Genomic DNA, 25,846 nt, shown 5'->3' on the forward strand with positions numbered 1-25,846 from the left:
AGGCCTCATGAGACACAAAGATATTACAAGAAGAGCCTTGGCACAGTTCTGATTGTACAATAGCCAATTCCTTTCCTTCTATTGCTCATTAACAAGATGAAGCAACTCTGAGTGGAAAGTCAGGCTGCTCTGTGCACATTTTGCAGAGGCATCCCGACAAGGAAGAAGAAAGCTCCACAATCAAAACTCCAGCCTTACAGAGTGGCAGACAGACAGGCATGTCAACACTCGCAAAACTAGACTGTACCCAAAATGTGCTTCCAAGAGACCGTGCCAACAGTTGGCCTTTGCCATGTATCAAAGCAAAATGGGAAATCCAAGCAGCCTTCCTTGCACACCACATATGTGGAAGTTCTAGTGGAGACCCAGGTTGGGATCAGCTGTGGTGATTAGGGAAGGTTCAGCCCAAATGAGCACTGCAGGGAGAAGAGATTTCTTCCCATCCTTGCCTCTGTGTGATGCAGGAAGGCAAAGCAGCAGCTACCAAGGACGGCCGCGATACCCGAGGAAACAGCCCTCCCCATGCTCTTTCCATGGATACACTCAGTCCCTGAGCATCCCTAGCTCTGTCACCAGCACCAAACTTCTGCCATATAGCAGTGAGACAGGGAATGGAGAAGGCCGCAAGGTCACTGCAGCTTCTCAGGAAAGGGCTATGCAAGTACTGCAAGTTCAACTGTTTCCAAATGGAAAAGGAACTAGAGTCACAAGGAGGCTATTTTTCCCCACGTGGAAGTCACTTGTCTGTGAGTTACATCTGCATCACAAAAATAGCATCAGTAATCACGGCTGCTGTTCCAAGCACATACCGAGGCTGACATTCCTGTGGTTCTATGAAACACTGCCATTCACTCTCATACACGAGCATTTGAAAGGCAATGCAATCTCCAACAGAGGAAAAACCAGGGATGATCTTTTCTACTGCCCTTGCTAGGCGGAAATGGTACTCCAAGCCAGAGGCCTGATTCACTCAGAAAAATTAGTGGAGCCGGAGGGCTCGTTGATGCCATGCTGCCAGGCAGAAGCAACCCTGCTTTATTTTGCCTCTCTTTAATGTCATGTGAATTGTATGAGAGGGTGCTACTGAGCTGCCTTCAAGAAAAGCCCTACAGGAAGTGTACTGATACAGTCAAGTGGCAAGGGAAAGAATTCATGAAAGAGGTACCCGCAACCTATCAAAAAGGCAAAATGCAAGGTGGTGACCCCCCACCACCTGTACAGAACTTGATCTAGCAGTGCACCCAGCTTCCTGTCACTTTTACACACAGCTCACAAGGCCCTCGCACACAGCTCTCTCTCACTTAAAAAATTCAATTCTACAGTAGGAGGTGGCGGGGGGCAGAAAACCACCTGAACCAAGTCCTCATACCAACATGCACAGTTTTCATTTCATGAAACTGCCTGGCCTTTCAGTACAAAAGCATCTCTTCCAGATGTGTTGTGAGGTAGTAATGTTGCCACATCAACATAGGTCAGTCTTCCCCCACCTAGTCCTCATTACATGCTTGAGACTACAACTCCCATCTGGCCCAGTAAAATGGGCCAGGGGCTGAGAGGATAGGAACAGTAGCCCAAAATGCTTTGAAAGCACCAGGTTGGAAAGCTGGCTTTGGCAAAAGCTACAGATTATAAGCCTTCCTGCTCAGCCCTCCAAGAAAAAAAACTGATCCCAACAGAATTGCTCTTTTCCTTTGGGAGCAAATTGTCTCGCAAGTTTGGGAGGACTTAACAGGCAAATGTGTGCTTTGGGAGACCTTGACAGAAAGGAGCAGGATGAAAGGAAGGTGATGTGGAGGATCATAAGCGGCATCTCTGGCCTCCGCTCAACCAACACTCAACAACAAACACTGCCATTCCACTGCATTTGTGCTCCACCTCAGGACAAAGCCATGTAATGCAGCTCACTAAATACAGCCCGGGCAGATTTTTTCCCCTGTCATTTTCCTGGCTGAGCTCCAAAAGCCTCCTCATTCACGTGCTTGTATAAAGTATGAGTCACCTCCTGAGGAAGCTACTGGCTTCAGCCTGCTTTGTTTGCTTCTTGCTTTTTGCTCAGGGCATGACCTGGTTTTTGTGAGTTGAACTGGTACACGGTAGAGTCAAGCTGGCATTGATGCCATCTTTTCCTGCCCTACAAATGCCTGACTTGAGGAATTGAGGAGGGATTAACCTGCAGTGCAATTCCTTTGGCCTAGCCCCTTCTAAAAGCCCCCATGCTGCGATTTTGTGTGGCAAACAAAGCAAGCAACCACAATCAGGATGTGAAGGGGAGAAGGGAACTAGGAGAGGTCATTGAAGAGACTGTTCTTGGAAGATGATAAAGGCAGCTTGTCATTCAGAGCAATGTCGATCTGGCGACAATTTTCCAGTTGCCCTAGTTCGAAAGTGCAATTTACTGCTTGGAAGCTGAGTTAACAGTCATGTGCTTAGCTGCTCCTGCTTTCAATAATTTGACTCTGCTTGTGAAGATGCTTTTTTCCATTATAAATTTAATATCTTCCATTGTCCTCACTTGCCTCCAGCACCAACACATTGCCAAATCAGATCACTCCACATAGCTGTGCTATAGCTTTCTGTTCTCTGTATGATCTGGTCAGATAGTATTACTAAGGAGAGCAATTCAGAAATGAAAAACCAGCACCAAAACTCAAGCTTTAAAGGACTGTTTGCTCCAGGGAAATACTAGCAGTGATTCCCCCAGATACCCAGTTTGATGTATAGAAATGACTGGAAGAGCAAGCAAGCAGCTTGGGGTGTCAGCAAGGAAGTGATTGGGGGGATTGGTCCAAGATGGGGGACTAGAGGTCATCTTGCCCAGAACCCTCTCAATACCACTAACTAAAGCAGAGTCTGAGCATAAGCTACTGATGGAGACTGGAGAACAGTCATCCCTAATTCCACCCCATAAGGCTATGCCTGCAACAGCATTTCTTGTACCTGGAGTTTGACAAAGGAACTGTATGAGCTACGATCACCAGTTGAGTCTTTTCTCAACTATGAGCACAAGTTGATCATGACATTCCAGGACTGGGTCAAATACAAAGGTTTACCATCCTTGAACTGAATTAAATAGCTCGTGTTGATTACATAATACAAATTCTTGCTACAGAAGACCTTGCAAGTATTTTATTTATTCTAGACAAGGACAAAGTCAGGCCATTGTTTATAAGCCAGAGTTAGAAAGAAAACTGCTCTAAAGCGATGTTTTCTTTCTAAGCAGACCATGCCTATCAGATTTGGGATTGAAGAGCTGGCCCAAGAGAAGTCTGCTTGGTATCTCTCATTAAATCTTGTTTTAATTTTAAATTTAATTTAGATGTACTTTGAAGGCATTGGCTCAGTGGCTAAAAAAGAAAGTATGAGCTAAGTCATCCCTGGTAAGTCCTGCACAAAGTTAGAGAAGGATGAGCTGAGCTGTTCTTGACCAGCTACAGTTTTTTCAGAATGAAGATAGAAAGGCTGTAGATGATAAAAACAGCTTCCCCTCTGCCTTTGCCACAATCATGAAAGTCAGAGAATACTTTGAGCATGGATTCCAGGGCTGTTTCAATTTCAGAGACTAAATCTTGGTGCTTGGGCTCTGGACAGACATGGCAGAACTACTGTTCAAGAAGCATGGCAGAAGTTCACAGAATAAAATGAAGCCCTCTTTTCGAAAAATCAGTTTTTAAAAGAGAATCCACGTTCTGCCCAGCCAAATCACCTTTATGCGCCTTTCCACCCAACATTTTCCTTCACCGTTTCAGAAAGGGAGCTCATTCCAGCACACTTACAACCAACCCCCCAAATCTGGATTGCTCTTATTATTTACTATGACACTTATATGCCACCATTTTTCCTCCTTCAAGGAATTCAGAGTGGTTCACATGGCCTTCCTCTGCATTTTGTCTTCAAAACAACCCTGTGAGGTAAATTTGGCTGACAGCCAGTGACCAGTCCAAAAACACCCCATGATCTTCATGGCCAAGTATGGACTAAATCCCAGATGGACAGTCCAACCACTATACCACCATGGTTGATGAGACCCAGTACTGACTGTTTAATTAAACAAGTTTCAAAACAGTCAATTAATGTTTAATTGCAGATCATTCCCTTGAAATAAAGGAGACATAGGTTGCCGCACTTCCTCTAGCCTTTAACACAGAGATGGAAATTTAATTAACTTGCATTAGTTGGCAAAGGATGCTTTGATTTGAGCCAGTTTCCACTTAGGATGCCTAAACTGCTATATTAAATTTGTTTGAAAACAATCATACAATGTCTCAGAAGACAGAATTACCAGTGTGTGTGAATTACCAGGCCACATGAGGATCTAGATCAGGGCAACAAAAATCCAGAGTAATTAAATTCTCAGAGAAAGAATGAAAGCTGGACACTTCAGTTTATATAAGGTGTGATCAGGGTGTCTTCTGGAGGAAACAAAACAAGGAGTCCTGCCAAGTAGCTTAAATCTCTGTTTCGTTAGAGCAGCAATGAGGTAGCCACGCAGAAACATTATATGATGTAGCCAAAATGAGGTAGAATGGATTGAAATACAGAAATAAGGTCTGATGCAGAAGTGATAGTTGGAGTCTCAGGTTTTGATGAGATCATTCAAGGATGAGGCATAGACAGAAATAGCACAGTGGACCATAAAGAAAAAGGAAGGAAGGAAACTTAATTGAGAAAGTGAAGATGGGGGTGGAAGGCAAGGGAAAACTGAAGTGACAACAAGATATTGGACCATAGCACAATACGTTCTAACCCTAAAACAGTGAATAACTTTTTCTTCTATATTTTTTAATAACTCCTCCCATGCTTGTAGCACCTTTATCCTAAAATAAAGAATAAATACTTTTGGAACCAGATAAAAACCTTTTTATTTACCCATCATTTTAAGCATTAAGGGATTTTAAATGGTTTTTAACATCAACAGTCACTTCTTGTTTTTATTTTGTTGGGGTTATGAATGCTATTTATCATTTTGTTATTTATAGTCTTAATTGTTGTAATTATTACTATTGTAATTATTGTAAGCCACCCTTGGACTTTTTTTCATATAGGATGGGCTAAAAATGTTTCAAATAAATAAATAAATTCTGCTAGTGCTTAACTTGGTATTATATGATAAGAAAGTTTTGTTTATATTCTGTGCTGTGCCCTTGTCCCCACTAAATGTTAAGCTACCTGAGAATTTTGATTACTGAGCAATTTAAAAGTATTGCCAGTAAATAAAAAAAAGGTAATCCCCACCCCCCACCCAAAACCCCCCACCCTGCTCTTCCTCCTACATCCAGCCATGTGAATACGCGACAGTTTCTATAAAATACATCTGGTCTAGGCAGCATGCATCACCCTCCCCTCCATGGCCATGTGTGGCCTTGCAGTCCCCCATCACGGTTGAATTAATCACAGTGACAAAAGAAAAAGAAAAGCCATGAATTTCCTTTAAAGCACAGCATGCAGAAAACATGCACCCCAGTTTGCAAGAAAAATTGTTCTCCAAGGAGCACAATTGTCCGAGGAGCACAATTCTGCTTCTCCAGAAGCAAATTTCAAGTGAACTGCTCATGATTTCTGAGATAAAAGAAATCTATGCAATGCACTGGGGCAGGGTTGGGAGAAAACTCGGTGGGGTTAGCCTTTGCAGACTTCCTGCTCCTGCTTGGCCCAGTCTTGCAAAGCAAGCAACAGAGAGGAAGTTACAGAAGGAAAGCTGCTCAGCCAATAACCTTCCACAGCAGATGTGGCAGGTTGCTGGAGCAGCGGCTTGAGAGGCTCACCAGGAATGGAGCCCTGGATGACCACCACCCAAGTGGTGTCAATCTTCTGCATCAGGTGCAGGACCACAAATGGCTGCTTCATGTGGTGTGGAAAAAGGATGCGGGAAGTTTCTGGTCAGCACCCCATGAATGCTGGGCGTCCTTGCCCAGAGTTTGGACTCTGGGCTCCAGAAAAGTAGACTGGAGTCTAGGGAACAAAGCCCAGGGAATGTGTCAGATTCCCAGTCCCAGTCCAGATTCTCCTCACCCTAACATTCAGGCAAGGGGAAATACTGAGCACGTTAAGTCATTTGACCAGCCTTTGAGAATATGAGCTGCACAGTAGAGTACATACGGAAACACGTCCACAAAATTGGAACTTTCTGGGGAGGGTCTCAGTCAGAGAGCACCTGTTTTGCATGCAGAAGGCATTCGAGTTCAACCCCTGTCATGTACAAGGAGGTCTGGAAATAGCAGCTCTCCAGGATCTCTGGCAGGACTGCCTGTGCTAACAACACTGAGCTCGATGGGTCAGTTGGTGTGTTCCTAATTCTCTAGTGCGCACCCTGCTCACAATTTCAGGCAGGTTGGCAAAGTTCAGCCCGTCTGAAGTGTCGGCTTCAGTTTCCGCTGATTGCCTTTGGTACGGTGGGCATCGGCCCCTTTCATGCAATGTATTTGGAAGATGCATGCCTTGAAGAAGGGAAGCAGAATTGCAAGCCAACCCCACCCATGAGCTGCTTCTCTTTAGTAGACTGCAGCCACTCTCTGCTGATACAATCACGTCCATGAGACTGGAGCCCCTGATTATCATCGTCTCACTTCTTTTGTTTCTGTTCGCTTGTTTGTTTCTCAGAGTTCCTGCTTGCATACACAGGGACTGCACACAGACGTTTTTATGAATTTGACACTTCTGTTGAGTTGGCTAGAGAGCATGGCGCTTGCAACGGAGCTTGCAACTGACCCACTTGCCATGTATGCCTGTATTTTAAGTCTCCCGAGAAGAGTGGCTTTTTCTACTTGCCATGGCTAACTCAAATGCTTTCTGCTCATGGCTATTGGGTTGGCCCAACTCCACCTGCCAGAAACATAGCCTAACACCTCATGCTGCACTGAAACCTCCTCCAGTAGTGGAATAGATCTACAGAAATGATTGCTCTGGCGATGGAATGAATCCTATATCAGCTGGGAACCCACTGTGGCCTTTCAGATATTTGGCCCAGCTACAACTCCCATCTACCCTAGCCAACGGTAAGAGATCACAGGAATTGTAGGCTAAAACTTCTGGAGAGCCACAGGTTTGCTCAACCTGTCCTAAGTAGACAACCTCAAGGATTGCCACACTTTAGCTCTGGAGTTAACATATGGCCCTGACTCTTCAGGACAGCTCTTGAGTCAGCAAAGGTATGTTGCAATGAGCCATAACCATTAATTAAAAGCCTCTATGCTGATATTAAGTGATTGGTTGAAAACCACCAAGCAATTGATGCATAGAGGACCAGGAGATGTGGGGGGTCCCCCCTCCTTTGGAGATGCCTGCTCTGTGATGGTCTCAGTTCCTCTTTGCCCTGCTTTAGGATGCAATCCTAGGCACAGCTGGCTGGGAATTGATAGGAGCAGGTGGCCTTCTTGCTGGCCAAAATGCATAGGATTGCCCCTTTAGTAGTAACAAGAAAATGCCTGCTAAGGTTAAGTCCAAGTCACATTGAAAGCTGCCTGTTTTTTCTATCTCAAGAGCAGCTGAACATGACTTGCTTAGCACTGAGGTGTCAACAGATCAGGCTGTTCCCAGCATCCTCCCCCAGAGGCCATGGGAGGAGACTGTTCTGTGGGTGCTTGATAAGGGAACAAGGGCAATGGGTGCTGAAGCAGCACTGCCTAAGAGATGCGGGCAGCACTGGGAGGAGGAGCATTACAGGCTGCCAAGGACTGGAACAGAGCGCAGGTAGGTGGCAGGGTGAGGAAGAGAGAGCGAGACAGAAGATTCAGCCAAAAGGAAGCCACCCAAGCCTGGAGCAGAGAGAGAGGAGGAGAGAGATCTGTTAAAGGCCTGAGTGGGAGCAAAGGGTCATTCAGCACTGCCTCTTTTAGGTACCTATGGTCAGCTGGCAAAGAAGTTTCCTCCTTCATCCTAGCCTCACTTAAGAAGGTGCAGAAAGGGCAATTAATCGACGCTTGCAAGGCCTTTCACCCTCCAAGAGGAAATGAAGTTGACTTCCCCTACTGCCCACGTGCTGCTGGCCTCACTTTGGATGAGGAAAAAAGTGAGTACATGCATAATAGTCATGCATCTCTTGGCCTTTTTTTTAAATTATTATGAAGACTGTCGCTGTAGCTACAGCGCTGCACTGTAGCTTTGTCCACCATCTATTACAATAAGAATGCTGATTATCAAATGCAAACAGAGGGCTCTCTGGGAGCTGCTGTAGTTTCCAAGTGACAAAGCCCTTGCACAGGCATCCAGCAGCTGACATGCCCGTAACCGCTTGCAGTTCATGAGAACAGCCATGCTGGATCAGACCAAAGTCCTGTCTGGCCCAGCATTCTCTTCTCACAGCAGCCAACCAGAGGCCTACAGGAAATCTCCAAGCACACTGCACATGCAGTAGGGACCTCCTTCTCATCTCTCAGAGACATTCTCTGAATGAAAATCATGGCTAATCGCTATCCATAACCTCAGGACTGGCTTCAAGATTTGGAGGGGGTCGGCACAGACTTGCATCAGCGGCCCATGCTGCAGGGCATATAGCTGACAGACCTCAGCTTCAGACGGCTGTTGGAATGCACCACAGAAGGGCAAGACTGATGGATATCAGCAGCCACGACTTTTCTTGCACAACATGTCCAAGCCTGAGCAAGTCTGTGCATTTTGGAGCGTCTTCCAAGCCATTCAAAGCTGAGAAGGTTCAGTGGCGATAAATTAAAGGCATAGCAGAACGGTGGCAGCCATGCACCCCTGTCTCTGCACATCAGTAGCTGTAGTTCCATCGGAATGGATTTAGATGTTTGAACAGTTTTACACTTTAAGTACTGGAATTTTAGGCTTTTTAAATTTCTGCACTGGAATTTTATACTGCATTTTATTGCATCTCCTTCACTGTACTGTGAGAAATTGTTGTGAACAATTCAGCTGTTTGGCAGTATAGAAATGGAGCAAACAAACGTGGCCAAGGATTGTCAGGATTCATATACGCATGTCAACAAACAATAGGAAAATGAATGTTCCTACAGAAGTGGTCTGTATGTAGATGGTGGTGTGGATAAACTTCAATACGCTCATTACTCCCTTTTCATTCTTTGGTGAATTAAAAGGGCTAGACAAAGTTACAGCTATAAGAATAATTATATCCTAACTTTATTCCTTGAGAATTGAAGCAGTGATTTCTTTTGCATCTTGCTATGCTTTTGAGATTACCTATAATGCCTCAAAAGGTATAAAATATGCCCCATGCACACAGTGGATAAAACGTACGTGTATTTTCCTACATTGATTGATATGTGGTATGCTATTATTATTTAAGTCAGTTGCACAGCCCAATTAAAAGGAGTAAACAAGCATTAAAGAGCTGGATGGAATTCAGTGGATCCCTATGGAGCTAATTTCTTAATTCACCACCAAAGTAACATGAACCAACGGTTAAAATAAGACAATATTAGCCATTCCCACCATCCCATTTATTTGCAAACTTGAAGTTGGGCAGAAGTGAATCTATTCATTTTTCAGCAGTCTGACACATCCCAGAGGAAAATGGCATTGGATGAATTACAGAACTCCCAACATCCTTTCATAGCTTTCTTTCTCTCCTAATCACATTCCTTACATTTCATACAATTTCAGCTTGAAGTGCATAATTTCTTTAAGGAAATACATTGAAACTGAGATTGAATTTAGTTAAGTAATTAGTTAAGTGTTAAAAGCTTTCTTTTTTCTTTCTCCTTTGCAATCCTAAGAAGGTTAAATATACTTTGGGATCACATCATAAATCACGTGGGGCAACCAAGTCAGCTATTCAAGAACCTAGAGGCACGGGATCGATAGGAGTCCGTTACCTTTTTTACTGTCTTCGTAACAAGATAGTTTCCCACGGGTATCAGGACGCCTCCAAGGATGGCCACCACTGCCCCTATCACCGCACCGGTCAGCAAGCCACAGTTCTGGTTGCAGCCCATTCTTCTTCTTTACAGAAGTGCAGGCCAGCGAAGGTTTGCAGCTTCCTCCACCTCCGAGGCCTCTCTAGTGCCTTTTCTGTTCCGGCACAAGCACACAATGCTTCACTGGCAGGAGCCTTTAATGCAGCAGGGACCTAAACGCTTTCCAGAAAGATTGAAGTACAAAGTACAGCATGAGTACAGAAGACGAGTCAACACTCCCATAAAGCATGCATTTTGTTTTCCTATTTTGGTGGTGGTGGTGTGGGGGGGATAATGTGATTAGGCAGACACACAAACATTCTCTGTGCATATGTGCACAGCTGGATTCTGGTCAAGTTGCAGGGAACCGAATGTTTGCATTCCCTTTCACTACTCTTCCATGAAGCCCCAGTCAGGCATGGTGCTTCCAGACTTCACAGGCCAGCTGTTGACTGCTTAGGACCAAGGTGTCTTCTCACTGCAAAGGAGTCCACATATGGGTCAAGAAGCAGCAAACAGGAAATGGACTGGAATATTAACAAATCCGGATTTGAATATCGGAGAGGAGCTCACACTTGCTGATATGCTACTTCATCTGGTCACTCAACACCGTTCACTGTCAAAATTTGCAGATCTCTTGCACTGAAAAGCATAATGCTTAGAAGAAGGAATCAAGGCGTTGTCTGTGAAATATTGGGCTACTGCCACTGATCCACAGAGGTATTTCATTAGCTGAATGAATAGGCTTTTCTGTGCTGGCTCTTCAGGACCCGTCAATTACAAGGGCTAAACCCCCGTAACAGTATAATGACAGGGCATCCCCCGCTCATCAACTTGCTGCACCAAACCCGCCTAACCCCCTATTGCCGAATGTGCATGCGCACACATCACTCGCACACATCCACATGCAACGATCCATGTGGGTCCAGGCAGGAAGACGCCCCTTAACCAGAGGTGCTGACTGCACACCGTAGATGCATGCAGTGTGCATAACTGACTAAATGGAGAACTGCGGCTTTTCACATGGTAGAATGAGCTCCAATACAATTTTGTTCTCAGAAGCACCTATGCACACATTCACTGAAGATTTGTTGTTGCTTTAATTTCTATACCCCTCCCTGTCTAGGCAGTTTACAACACATACAATATAAAAATGCAAGCAGGACTAAAATAATTAAAGCTTATCATACAGTATTTAAAACCAATTTTTCTTGTTGTCAGTCGCGGAGTCGTGTCCAACCCATCGCGACCCCATGGACAACATTCCTCCAGGCCTTCCTGTCCTCCACCCCCCCCCCTGCCCCGGAGACCACTTAAGCTCACACCGACTGCTTCAGTGACTCCAACACACACATAATGTAGCTGTCTGCCAGCAGAGCCTTCTTCCACTGGACACTCTCCAGATGCATTGAACTGCTCCTGGCACCTTGTCTGCTGGGTTGAATTGCTTGCAGCTTCCCCACCCAGCAAAGTCCTGCTCGCTGGAGCTGATGGGTTTGCAGCCCAGTGCTTCTCAGGAACCCCAAGTTGGAGAAGGCTGCCCTACCGTAGGGACCACTATGCTAAGGCGGATATGCTCGCATTAAAAGCAGGGTCAACCCAGAACACTTAGCTGGTAATTTCTCTGGTTGCCCCAGGCAAGGATACATGGAAACTTAGGCAAGGCAGTTTTTTGACCTGAAGTCAGATCCCTCCCATGCACACACCCCTTGTGTGACAGCAACTTCTATGGCAAAATAGAGATGCATTTGCTTTAAGGACCACTCTTTTGTGGCAGAAATTGCAGGCAGGGTCTCCCAGTGTGGATTGGACCCACATCAAGGGAGAAACTAGGAAAGCCCCTCTATACCACCTCGACTGTGGACGAAAATGAGGTGGGGAGAGACAGAGTTATCTTTATCTTTTTCCTCTGTTTAGGTCCTAAGAAACAAGGAAGCAGGCTTCCTTCTGAATTGGGCTGCCAGAGTTTGAGTGCATGGCAGAAGTAGTAGTAGAAGCAGAAGACCATCTCCATCTTGCCAGTGAAGAACTTTGTGCACTCTTCCCAGAGACGGATTGTCCTGATCTTCTCACCAAAGAAACTTTTTCCCCTAGACCGCTATTCAAAACCTTACTTGTCCACGTGAAGAGATCCTTCCAGGTTTATTGGTCTTCTTCCAAGTTTTGAGCCGAATCAAACATACTGAATGCTGTTAGTTACATGCAACACTGCCTGCATTAACACTTCATGTTTTTGCCCACTAACCAGAGGAGGAGGAAAATGGTTAATGCCATAAGCAAAATGAGACTGACCTCTCTCCTTGAGCTGTGTCTTTCCCATCCTTTTTTCTCCTCCCACTTCAGCTGCAAAGGCAAAGGAGGGATCACATGCCCTTTCGCCCTCCCCTCACCTTGAGAGAAGCAGAGCACTGTCCCTTCCTCTCTAAGAGAACCCTCTAACGATGGACCTTCCTTTTGCCCCGGGTTACCCTGCACAAACATACCCACATCTCTTCTTCATGTTCATCTCATTTGGATTCTTTGTGAGTAAATAAACCTTTTTATCTTTTGCCTCTCAGATCCACATGCAAGCAACAATCTGCTGTTCAATGCTTACTTCGGCTGAACCTATATAGAACTAAATATAGAACAGGTTTCCAACAAACGCCGGTAAAAAGAATTCCCCCTTCTTAGGTTTCACTCTAAATAAGCTTGCCAGTGCCCCATTTCTGGAATGCCATCTTGAGAGAACGGGAACCATTTAGCTAAACTGCATTGTTACCGTAGGCAGGAGAGAGTTCCCTTCACTGCCCAGTTCTTGCAACAAGTTGTAGCAATTTATTGAAGTCCCTATTCCCTGCCTTTGTAACTGTAAAAACAGACAGTCTCAACTTTTTCTCAGGTTATGCAATATAAGATTGCTGTTTGTACAAGAGTTCAGTGCAACCCTTCAGATAGCCACAAGGTTATTGATATGCAGCTGAAGGTCAATGGAGACTGTACTTTGGGAGAAGTGATTACATTCACTTGGAGATAAGGGAAACAATTCAGAAATTGACCATGCCCGAGGTTAAAAAATAAAGAACTTCCAAGTGTTTATCTCAGCAGCTCTCAAAAGGGTCTTCTCAGAAGTTTATTTCTGTAGATTTCCATTACCACTTTTTAAAACAATACCAAAGCAGTGGCTTTAATGCTTTGGAAACAATCCCAAAGCAATTTACAAGATGAAATCATGATAAAATACAATCAAACCAATAATTAGAATAAACTAGTAATAAAGCAATTATGTTGCCTTAGAGATACATCAACTGACAAGGCTGTCAGAAAAATGTCCTAGCAAACAGACTTGTTCAACTATTGCAGGAAGCCTTCTGCACCAGAAGCCCAGCTGTCTATAATGGGAAGCGTGTCCATTTCGGTTAAGAGATCTGAATTAGGACACACATATTTACACTAGAGTAAAAGTAAATAAGTGCCACCGTCATGTGATGTGCTTAGCACAAAATATAGCTTTGCCCCAGTAGCCTCTATTTCAGAGGCATCATAGAAATTAGCCATGGAGGGTTCATTTACGAGTGTCCTGTTCATCTACTATACAGTTAAAACTTGTAGAAACCACAACTTCCTTTGCATTTTGAAAATGCATCATCAAGAAACAAAGTAGTAAAATGATTCCTCTCTCCCCAACACCATCACCACTTAGTAAATACACAAACAATGCTGAGTTAAGGCTGTGTCATTGCCACCTCTAAAGTGACATTAGCAGGAAAGCGAGTATTTAGAATGTATTTTTCTAACCCTGCCATTGAAATGGCACCTTGGGAGCAAATTTCAAGGCTGAAGACCTGTTGGCATCTTAGGTTTCTGGAGGCAAATATGAAGTCTCTCAGTTACTAAAATTAATTGTAATGAATAAGATGTCCAAAGGCTGGACCCAAATATCACTGGACAGTAAATTCAATTAATTCTTGGCAAAACACTGAGATGATGCCAGCCACTCTCCCACCACCAGAGTTTATTAATTTTTCATACTTGTTCTCCTTATATCTGAATTCAAAACCTGGAGTATAATGCATAGAGCAACCCTATTGATGCTTCTTCAATAGCCAGATGTTTCCTAACAATGATAACAATATTGATCATATACTCCAACATTTTCAAAAGGTCCTGAACATTGATGGGTACAGAGTTTTTCATAAAGTTAGAAATGTCTTACCTGTAGAGACAAGAAATAGTACTACACTTCTTGAGATGGATTAAAAAGCCATGCTCTCATGTTGTCTCTGGCTGGAACATATGTATTGTGCTAAGCTAGAGCTAATCCTTAAGTCATGGGGTGGGTGACTGGCTGGCTTGATGTATTTCACTTCTCTATTTATTGCCAGAAAATGTTGTAAACTTATATTGCATGGCTATTTATATCACATACAGAGAACTTTCGCCTACCTCCAAAGCTGCTGTTTGAGAAGATTCAAATAAGGTATGGCCAAGGAGAGAGAGGAAATACTCTCAGTTATTCATCAGCCACACCCAAGCCTATTACACACACTGTGCACTTGTTAATCTAGCCCCAGTGCATGCTCCTTTTGAATAACATTCTGTTGATAACATTCATGCCAGGCCATTGTTCTACTATAAACAACTGAATCTCAAGTCTTGCCTGGCCATCCAAATGCCTTCCAAATTTATCTCTAGAATGAACAACGCCAAAAGGGGATAAAGCTATTGTTCTGCAGTGTGCATTTGTGTCACTAGTCAAGATAAACATGGGATTCCCTTATGTAGATAAAGTGGACTTTCTCAGCCATGTCTGTTAGAGCTGTGGCCGAAAGAAAGGTGATCATTAGGGATGCAGGGGTCTGGTTCAGTCGAATCTGTATTTTGCAGATTAGTGGGTTATTTTTGTCCCATACCTTTCTATTATTCTAAACTGGAATTTTGTTCTGTTTGGTTAATTTACAGGAATGCTAACAAGGACTTATAAAAATGGGCCAAACTAGTTACTGTGGATTGGCACTAATGCAGACCTGCTAGTGCAAATTAGTGCATGTGTGCAATTTTGCATTAGTGGCATGAGTTTGAGGACAAATCCCCCTAAAAAAATGGAAAGCCAGTACACAATTCTGTGGTCTGTTGCCCCATCCATAATCAATTCATCTGGTTACCATTAAGGAGGCATGCATGCATGGGGTGGGGGGGACAAGGAGACCCCCCCTTTTTTTGATCTTAGCAGCGACCCATGTTCCATTCACCAGACATAGCACCCCACTCTCTTCTTTTGGCCTTAAGTGCCAGTGGCTCCTGGATGCATAAATTTTGATGACTCTGCCAACATTTCTTAAAGAATTTTCTAGGAATAGCAAAGGTACTCTTTCTGCAGTCCAATAGAAAGGAAGTAATTTGGAGCACTTCACTGATTTGATCTCCCCTCCCCAAAAAGTTTCTACATTGTCCTCATCAAAAAATAAAAATAAAAAGGCAAATGAGTGCCATTTTATTTATTCACTTACTTGGGAAGCAATTTGCTATAAAAGAAGAGATGTCATTCCACTGGCAGAAGACAGAAGAGGAACAGTGTTCTCCTATGATTTCTTTGTCTTCTCAAAAAGCAACCTCACATGCACAAGGCACCTGTCTTTGAATTACTTTCAGATCCAGATTTTATCAAATGCTGGTTGCTTTTATCATTTTTCACTAAAATGCTCCTAAAGCACTTTCCCTCTTCTGTCCTGTTCATTCTTTTCCTTCTTTTGTGTGTGTGATTGCCTGTCTCCTTGCAAAGAAACTTGAATATAAGAAGTCTATCTGACTGTTAGAAAAGTCAGAAAAGAAGCAACTGGTATAAATTAGCAGTGCACAAACTTATGAGAAGACTCTCTGCATCTTATTGAATAAGTTACTGTGTTGTTATTCATGTTTTTGTTTACTATGGGGATAGTATCATGGAGAAAGGGCCACAAAAACAAGGCTAGAAATTAGGAAGGAAACTTTGTGCAGACTGATGAATGTTTGTTTTGGGAGAAAAAACGAGTCCCATAGACCACAGTGTGACTCAGTCCCTAAAAGGGATGTTTACCCATGAAATAGAAGAAAAGAGTACAGATGATAATTGTTTCTAAAGAACTCCCAGAGATAAATGATATTATCTTGCTAGCTAAATACTGTTAGAAATGATGTATGTTTAAAAAGATAACATTCACATTAAATAGTCCCCATTTCTTGCAATCTTTGCTATAGCTTTGTAGGCTTTCCTAATGCATATAGTGAGGAACACAGGTTTATCTCCAAGTATATTCTGATGTAAAAAGGCACCCATCTGCCAACACCTGGACTGAAAATGGTGAGCAACTTACTCTACAAACCAAGTTTACCAAGTCAAATCTTCTCTTGGAGCTCCCAGGGGAGGGATACCTTATTTGAAATATGGCATTTAAAGAGCATTTTTAAATCATCAGTTTCCCAGTCAAGATAGCCCACTAGCATAAGATCACTACCACAAAGGAAAAAAAGAAAAGAAAATGCAAGCCCTGATCCACGAGTACAAGGCCAACCCCAATTACTGACTGAAGATGCCAACAAACCTGGATGGTTGGGTGGAAAAACATCCCTCAGCATCCCTGCCAAAATGAATTGTAGAGTTGCAGAAAAGCTTGCTAAGTTGAATCCTTATTCAGAGAGAAAATAGGTTGCTTTCGCAACCCTATAGCAACCCAGGGCACCACAAAAAGACTGCCCAGTTCTCCAAGAGTCTGTTGATCTTTCATCAGCCACAGGAGGGACAAGCGGGAGAAGCTGAGAGACCGAAAAATGTCTCAGTGACTCAACTGTCTCAGGAGACCGGGAAGAAGTGACAACTCAGGAAGCCAACCCTTTCTCCTACTTTTTCCAAGCAGACCCAGCAGAGGGAGGGAAAGAACAAAACTTGCATACAGTTCTCTTGCTCCACCACAGTAGTTCCACGGGAGGAGGCAAAATATCAAGTATAGTTTGGACAGTCCAAAGAGCCAACTGGAATGGGTGCAGCAATATAGCTAACAATGATACTAACGAACTAATTAACAAACTAACAATGCATTTAATTATGCAGCATTTTACAAAACTCGTTTGCTAGTATGAGCTAACTTCAGTGCTTCATTAATCCCTGCCATCTGATATGGAAATAAACAAAGAGGGACGGGACAGCACTGCCTTCCACGCTGAAACCCACAAACAACTGGGCCAGGTAGAAGACCAAATGGCAGGACATGCAGAAGGCAATTGTGGGATACTGAAAGGCCGACATGGCAAAGGCACTGATGCTTAAGAAACATGCATAGAATTCATAGCACTGGCATATCCATTTTCCTAGTTTGCTCAGAGCTGCTTACCACCCCAGGACAAGGATTTTTCTTGCCCAGCTCCCTTCGTTCCTGCCAACCTATCCCAGGGAGATGCTAACCAGGTGTAACAGTCATGCCTTTTAGCAATGACAATTGGCAACTATGAGGAGGAGGGGCCTTCTCCCACTGGAGACCAATCACTAACTTGCTGGCCTAGCCTTAAAGGCCTTTGGATAATATCTGAAAGGACATCACACAGAATATGGGAAAGACCCATTCTCCACCACGCTAGAGGGAAAGGGTAGAACCTGTAGGTGGGAAGTGCAGATTTCGGCAGCACTTCCTAATTTTAAGAACTGCTGAACAGCAAAGAGATTGCCTCCTGTTGGTAGGTTCTCTGGATGGCTGTGTGTCAGGATGCTGCAGTTGCATCCTGCTTTGGACAGGAGCTTAGGTGGTCTCCCAAATGTTAGGACAAATGGCCACTAACTGGTTTATGGCTTGCTTAATCTTGAAATGGTGATGTGACAATTTCAAGATTAAGCAAGCCATGGGTGCTAGTTGAGTGTTCATTGGAAATGATCATGTAAACAAAATTCAAACAGTGACAAATCCATAAATGAATAGGTGAAAAAGTAGTCATAGTATCACCACTCTGTTTTATAGCTCTGCCACAATTCTGGAAACTAAGGTATTTGTCTTCACTCTCATATGGATGAGTTCCAAAAGCATCAGCCAGTTGAACAAGAGAGGTAATGTGAAAGATGGAAATTTAATAAGGACCCTGTTAGAAACACCGAGAGTGGCAAGGGTGGTAAAGACTTCATCTTTTAACACATTTAAAATTGACACACATTAACATTAGCCTCTCATGTTTTATTCTTGAATTAGTCAGCACACACTGGAGATGAGCATTAGGCTAGGACTGCATTTGTTAGTCATTTCCTTTGGTCAATGTTTAATTAGCCTATTTTTACCTATGTGATATACAGGATATTTCCTTCTCTATTATATTCTGATGAATGAATATTATGAACCATAAAACCGACATAAAAACTGGTTTGGCCATTTTTCCTCCAAAATGATAGAATTGAGGGCTGTTTTAGGAAGCAACAGGAATATATCACATCCTTCAGCAGACACACAATATGACAGAATGCTCACAGCTGCAAAACTCCCCCCTCTCCTTCAGTGTCGAAGAAATTACGGAAATGTCTGTTCTCCAACTCTTGGATGCACCGACTAATTTCACCCCAAACAGGTGTTCTGGAGTCTCTTTCACAGCTAGCTGGCTCCTCCCAGGTGCTCAAGCAACTATAGCTCACGGGTTGCTCTGAAGCACACCCCTTCGCCTTCTCCCAAAAATGACATCACCACACACTCTCACTTTATCACCTGTGCTTTCTTGGCTCCTCCAAGTTCACCCTTTTAGAAGTGTCTCCTGCACATGTCTCTCCCTCTGTCCCTCAACTGGCGCTGCCCTGTGCAGGACCCACCAGTAAGATAGAGCCCAGCCCTCTTCCTTTTTCTGATTCCACACAGGGGATATTGGTGGTGCTTCTCCTCGTTGTGCCCACACTGTCATCACTCAGAGCAGTGACAGAGAAGAGAAGCAACAAGCAGCAAGATCTGTTTAGATCAGATAAGCTGGATGGGGCAATATTAACCACTTACCTGATGAGCAACTGCCAAAGGAAGAAGTTCTTCCAGAGATAAGATCCTGTGGGCAATTAGAAGCCATGACATGATCGAGGAAGTGGGAGGCACGGCAGCATGGAAATTCCTTCAGTGGGGCACCCTATAATCTTCTGTCAGCCTGATGAGCACAAATGCATTTAGGCTCCTCTGCCCGAGTCGTAATCAGCTCAAGACACAACCCACTGGAACAGTTTGAAAAACTTTTTTAAACTTACGATTACTCAAATGGAGCCTTTTAGATCTCACGTCGGACAAACAGAATTGAAGCACAATGAACTGGCTATTCCAGACCCTGAGGCCGGCATGTGGTGTCAGGCATTGGCCATGCCCTGCAATTATGCCCTAATCCCAAACATAGATGACACTCCCACTTGGAAGGCAGTGGTTACAGACCTGCTTCTGGGATGCCAAGGCAGCATCTTGGAGCAGTCTCCAGCCAGGACTGCAAGAGCAACTTTCAAAGTGCTGAGCAATTATTTCTGAGGGACCAACTGTCCTCCCCGCCCCCCCTTCATTGGCACATCTAGCCCTTTTGTCCACTCTTCTGTGCATTGCACACCAGCATTCCCCCCCCCCCTCCACCCAGGTCTGCTCAAACTGCTAACACAACCTGCATCGCCCTTCTGTGCACCAAGCCCCCGCTTCAGCTCTGACTCTGATTTGGTTTTTTGGAAAGTGGCCCCACTTCTCCCCAGGCCAACTCAGTGAGCCCACTTAGTGCTTCCCACGGACTCTTGTGGGTAATTTTTTAAAGGATTGCCACTTTTTTCTCTTTGTTATAATTTCTCCCTTCTGGCAAGTATGACCAATTCTATCTGCCTAATGCTGGAAAAATAGGTGGAAGGGATTTTGTGGCCACCTAGCTGTATATTTTGATTGATGGACTGATATTGTTTATGCAGATTCATATTCCTTTTCCCAGAGTTATCAAAGCAGTGAAGACACAATGACATTGCCATGAAAACAATCAACTACCAGCGCAATTGCACAATGGTGACTCCATGTAGGGCAGTATTAAGACCACGTATTCTGTGTACCACAGACTTTGGCTGGTTGGGTTATACTTCAAAGAAAACCTTGGGGAAGAGATGGGTGTTGGAGGGATTCTCCCAATTCTGGGGGATGAGATATGAATTTGTTTTCTCTCCCTCCCCCAACATATCAAAAAGTCACATGCCACAGAAAGCAGCAACATTTCAAGTGTATAGGAGCAAGGGATAGAAAACTATGATACTTATAGTTTATAGTTTCCCAGGGAAGTGTAGGAGCACTGGCAGCACTGCCATCCCATAGCTCCATCCTTAGCCTCCCACAGCATGCGGATGAGATCTGAAGGCATACCAGTCACAGTCCCTCTGCCACATGCCTCCCTCACCTTGCGTTTTAGAAAAATAAAACCAGAATGTTGCTGTTTGAAGCCTCATTCTGGACTAGGTTTGCTTCTGCTGCCTTTGGAGGGAAGGCTGTTTCACCTTGACACCCAACATCACCAGAATGAACCCACCTGATTTTGTTCAGAGCCTGGATTCCACATTGTCTCTGTACAGAAAGTTTGTATTGGCATTCCTATCATTCCCGTTTCCAGTTGAAATGATTATCTATGCATTTGTATGAGCTGGGAAGAAGATACGACCAATGCATTCAGAACTTACTATGACGAAGAAGTGGGAATTTTGCCTGGTCTACATTTAAGTGAACTGACTCAGTTTGAACTCCCCCCCCCCCCCAAGAAATGCCATCCCATCCCAAATATTTCCAGCTAGATACCATTTACACATGCAACTAAACTCACTCTTGAGAAAGCCAGCCAGCCTGCCTTGGGATACAGTGCACAGTGGAGATTCCTCAGAAGCTAAAGTTCTCCAAAATGTCTTAAATCTCAGATCTTGCCACTGGAGCAAATATTCAATGTTTAAAAACAAATGCAAATACGCTCAGTCTGCTGTTGAACCACTAGTGGGCTTACAACATTAGTAATTAAGGTATGTTTTAAGTTTAATATGCAACACTTCATTTAAGTTCCAGCATATTGGATACAAAAGTAGCCTCTTTTGAAACATTTAATACTGTATTGGAAGGCAAACAACCAAGAGGACTCAGCAGCACCCAACTGACATTTTACTACACTGCAGGTTGCATGCAAAAAAATGTTTTTTATGGTTACTACATTACGTTTATATCCTGCCTACATTATATATTACAACTTATTGCATACCCTGTCCTACATTACATGTATATCCTGCCTTTCTTCCTTTTGCAAGGATCCCAAGATAGCTTATGCACTTCTCTCCATTTTATCTTCAGAACAAGCAGCCTGTGAGGTAGGTTAGGCTGAAAGTCTGTGATTGGCTGAATCACCCAGTGGGTTTCATGAGGACTAGAACCCAGATCTCTTGAGTCCCAGTCCAGCACTCTTAACCAGTCTACCACATTGGCTCTCATCCTGAAACATTATATGGCTCTCACATAGGATCTAAACAAGTAATGCTTACAGTGCTTGAAAATGAAATCATGCAACTACAAGCAATATGTGCAGCACTTAAGGTTTGGTAAACACCACGCCCCAATTAGAGATCCCGAAGCTAAAATTCTATGCTTAGATTGTTGAAATGAAACCAACAGAATGGAAATTGTATAGCCACATGCTAATATCCCATTTCATTGAATCTTCATCAGGAACTGGCAATAAATGACTCCAGTTCTCCCTTTATTACAGCAAAAATATCTGAAACATATCTCATGTAAAGAGCTAGCAACCTAAGTTAGCAAATTCTTTTTGGAAACCTTCATGTGTGCAGTTCTGTTGCTGAATCTCATATGAGGATACGTTGTTCTTAAGATTGGAATATTAAAAGCACTGTAAGAAAATGCCCACGTGATGATTTTGCATCCCATCAGAATATCCCAATATAGCACTTGTGTGCAACCAACACTTGTGGTTGCCTGTATTTCAAACCGTTGCCTTTACATTGTTTCATTTGTACTGGAAGGCCCACATTTGTTTACCTGGATAAGGCCATGCCAACCCCTTTCCCCAGGGGAGGAGTGCTCAAGTTGCACGCCTGCACCAGCACATCCAAACTGCATTGGAGCCCCACCTTTAACTGGGGCTTCAGAATGCAACCGGCAGACAAATGCATGCCACAGCCCACACTGGAGATGGTGCCATCCCAGAGTGATAATTCCATGCCAAAGCTTTTGGCCTTTTATGTTCACCAACTTTCCTACAGCATTCAAAGCTGTTCATTTCTCAGCAAGCATCTGGGCTATCTCAGAGTCCACTGGCCTCGCCATTTCAGCTGTGGAATTTAACGCCTCTTCCACCCTTGAGACAAATCCTATTCTCACAGGCCTAGAGGGATCTTTTAAAGAGGTTGCCTAAAAATAGAGGAATGGTTCCAGAGTCCAAACACTGAGCTTGCCACCCACCCACTTCTTGTTTTTGATGAAAGGAGTTGTAGTCAACAATATCTAGAAGATACCCAAGTTTCCCTCTCTTGAATAAAAGGAAGTTAATATCCTCTACAAATATTCCAGTAAATGTCATGATACAGTTGATATTGTCACGAACCAGCAGAATACCTCATAGGTCAGGATATTGAACAAAAACAAAAGTATTGCAAGTTGGGTTTATTTCAGGAAGGATGAAGAAGTCACATAAAAGTTAAAACTTATTGCCAAGAACAGAAAATCATTTCACATTGCCCATGCAAGCATCTGTCCCTAAAATACTTTTTTCCTACATCCTCCTTTGAGTGGTCCCACCTTCTATATTCAGGGTCATATAAATCAGAAAAGTCCCCAGTTTTTATGCCACAACTTTGGGTTGTTCTTTCCAGAGAGACTTCCCTGCCATTCACCCTTATTTTGATTATTTAACATTACTTTCAGGCTTCTTTTAAGGGCGAGACCCTCCCAGGTGATGTTTCTATGTCTAAACCAACATCATTTTAAAATGTGCTGTTCAGTTGTTACCTCAATGTGATACATTTTTAAAACTAGCTTTTTATTCTTCCTAGTCTGTTATTTTAATCTACTGGTTTTGCAAGCTTCCCAGAAAACACTCATGCTGCTGAAGGCAGGATAAAAATGGCTTGGAAGAAAATCACTTTGATTCCCTTTGAGCAAAACCAAGATGCTAAAAGCTTTTAAGGTGCTGTCTTATACAGCACCCTCTGACTGTGGAATCAGCCTCCCTGAACTCACCAGGGCTTCCTTCTGAGTCGATGCACTGGCTTGCCCTACTAATTTGTTCAGGGCGCAAGCCTATGCATGTTCAGTCAGAGAGGAGTACTGGCACTTCCAGAGCTGCCCAGCTAGGGATGCCGGCAGTTGTCAGACCTTTCTCTGTCTGAACTTTCATTGGATTATATGAAAGTGCTCAAGAGTGGAAGCAATAGGTTAGTGGTTGCTTACACCCAGGGGAGACAGGTGACCCCTGTTTTATTTTGTTTGAGCTTCCATTCTGGCTTTGGGACTTTTATTCTGAGTTTTATAGGACTCCATCAAGTCCTAATCAAGCCAGTAACATTAAACATACCTACCACCATACATTCTATTAAGAACCTTTTGAATGGGGAAGCTGTTTCCAGCACATGCAACCTGAGCATGAGATCCTGCAACCTCACGAAGCAAACAAAAACAAACCTAATTATTCATGCTGAGCTCCCACCACCAAGAACTGCCCCTTTAGACTAGCTCATACTTTGCACCGTGCATCATTTTATGGTCATTTGCTTGATTTAGTGCATGGGCAGAGTGGCAAATTCAAATAGATCATTACTATGCAAGTGATGAACAAAAAGAGAAATCAACTTGGACCACTACCTCACAGGGTGGAGGAGACTTAGAAACATAGAAAGTGAGCGAGCCAGAAGGGGCCTCTGGGGCCATTTGGTCTGACCCCCGGCTTCAGCTGGCTCCATTCATGACATGCCTACCATGTGCATGTCTAGCCTATCTTTGAACACCCTCACCGATGGGGCCTCAACGACCTCTCGTGGAAGCCCATTCCACACCCTCGGGGTCCTAACTGTCAGGAAGTGCTTCCTGGCATTCAAATGGAACCTTGGTTCCCTGAGCTTTGCTCCATTGGAGCGCATCCTGCCCTCCTCTGCAGGGGAGAACAGGTCTCCACCCACCTCTGTGTGACACCCCCTCATGTACTTATATAAGCTGCCTTGGATTTCTTATAGGAAAAAAGTGGGAAATGAATGAATAAGTGACTGACACCCAACCTCCTGTGAATTTAGCAGACACCTGACATGTGACATCATGAAAGAAGCAACTTAACACATTTTGGGCAATTTCTTTAATTTGCAACAAGAAACATACCAAAATGTCTTAACATAGAGGTCACCGAGCCAAAGTTACTTGGCTTTTCTTCTTCAGTTAGCAAATTCCAAGCATATACAAGAGAAGGATTAAGGGGCATTATTCCTATTAAATGTTTTGAGGAACAAAGGGTCAAATTAAGATCAGGCCTATAGAAAACTGCTAAATATTTACCAGGAGACAGAAAAGCAATAAGAGAAAAATCTGGGTGACAGGCCTTAATGTCCCAGCTCTGAGAATCACACACATCTTAAGAAGCAGAGGGATAATTACTAGAAGCTTCTGTTGAGGCCAAGAGGTTGACCACAAATGAATCACCAAAAGAGAGGAAATGCATCCCCAAAACAAACAGCACTTTGAATAAAATTTGCATGTCTTAGTTTATAGAAACAAATTGAGATGACATTATTTATATAGGAATGTGCATTTCATAGTGAAAAGGCTTCTAATTAGGTGCTGCATATTGATGGGCAAGAATTCCTACTGTTCTTCACTTTTTCCCCCAGTATTGGACAGGACCAGCCCTTCCAACAGAGGCCTGTCATCCGTAAAAGAGAACCCATGGCCATTCTTAGAGGACAAGGATTGTAAGCCATTGAACACACACAGAAATGTGATCACTTTCGAAACATGCATTTTACATGCCCCCACCCAAAAAAACCCCCAATCCAAGCCCACAAGTTTTATGAGCTGGATTTTCATGCCTTAGAATGAAAACAAGATCACTTTTTCCTCTGTGGGATGGCCTGCAGGAAGTTCTTATCACTACAGTAACTTTATTCTTGGAGCCTTACTGAAAGCAGGACTAGAGCAAAGGCATTTATGATAGCTATATTTGAACTGATACACAAGTAAGCTAGAGCATGAATGAGCCTGAAATATTTGGTGGGGTGTATGATGTTAAGGGACTTGAATATACAAAACTGAAATGGTTTCCATATCAAGAGTGCAAATGTTAACATCATTGTAGCAAAGACATATTTGTCAGCGTACAGGAAAGAATGAACACGAAACAAATGTATAGTGTTAAAAACTGGTAACATTGTAAAATGATGGTTGATAATTTGTGAAAAACACATAGAATATAAATCCTTGAAAACTAAAATGCATTACTAGGGTTAGAACAGTTAGTTCAAAATTCTATGTCTCTTTATTTGAGCCTAAGTTTCTGCTTCTGAGTTGACATGTAGAAAACTGTATTTCAAGGAATACAGACTAAGCCCAGGCCCTAAAAACTTGGATGGGGGAAATCTTAACAAGATATACCAGAAGAAGCTGGAATGCAAAGACAAAGAACCTGTCAGAAGATGGGCATGGAAATCGTTTAGCCTTTGTTAGAAGCTTAGAAAACAAAATCTAAGGAACTTACTAGAGCTACCTCTCCCTAGTTTTGGTTAAACATTGTGTTGGGACCCAATATGCCGAAGAAGATACACCTAACTTACTATACTTTCACACAATGTCCTAATCTATGAGTGCTTTATTGAACACAGCAAGTGCCCCCAGGCTCCAGATGCAGGACATGCTTGCACACGTGTCCAATGCTCTTTCAGCAGAAAAAATGGAAAAGATTTCCATGCACAAGTTCATAAAGAGCAACAATACTCCATTCCCTGCTCCCCAAAACAGGAAGCCTTTCATACA

General features: G+C 43.4%; 2 protein-coding genes across 33 annotated transcripts in view; one reads left to right on the forward strand and one right to left on the reverse strand.

Moving 5' to 3' along the window:
- The window catches only part of CD36 (CD36 molecule), a 38,626-nt gene extending 28,696 nt beyond the window's left edge, over positions 1-9,930 (reverse strand). The window contains exon 1 of the mRNA XM_044423146.1: positions 9,792-9,930. Within this exon, the coding sequence (XP_044279081.1) occupies positions 9,792-9,911 (120 nt within the window). The 5' untranslated portion in view covers positions 9,912-9,930. The remainder of the gene's footprint in view (positions 1-9,791) is intronic.
- The window catches only part of LOC123019945 (guanine nucleotide-binding protein G(t) subunit alpha-3), a 141,408-nt gene continuing 123,071 nt past the window's right edge, over positions 7,510-25,846 (forward strand). For 7 of the 32 annotated variants that reach the window (XR_006413997.1, XM_044423169.1, XM_044423173.1 and 4 more), the window contains exon 1: positions 7,514-8,005. Coding sequence is in view for 18 of the 32 variants with exons in the window: in XM_044423169.1 (XP_044279104.1) it covers positions 7,627-8,005 (379 nt within the window). In the remaining 14 variants the exon portion in view is untranslated. Of the gene's footprint in view, positions 8,006-12,269; positions 12,395-25,846 lie in introns of those variants that run through there. The other 25 variants (XR_006413994.1, XM_044423153.1, XM_044423154.1 and 22 more) reach the window with 17 other exon arrangements.

The sequence above is a fragment of the Varanus komodoensis genome, unplaced genomic scaffold (assembly GCF_004798865.1).
Source record: "Varanus komodoensis strain SLA01 unplaced genomic scaffold, ASM479886v1 scaffold13_3, whole genome shotgun sequence".
NCBI classification, from domain to species: domain Eukaryota; kingdom Metazoa; phylum Chordata; class Lepidosauria; order Squamata; family Varanidae; genus Varanus; species Varanus komodoensis.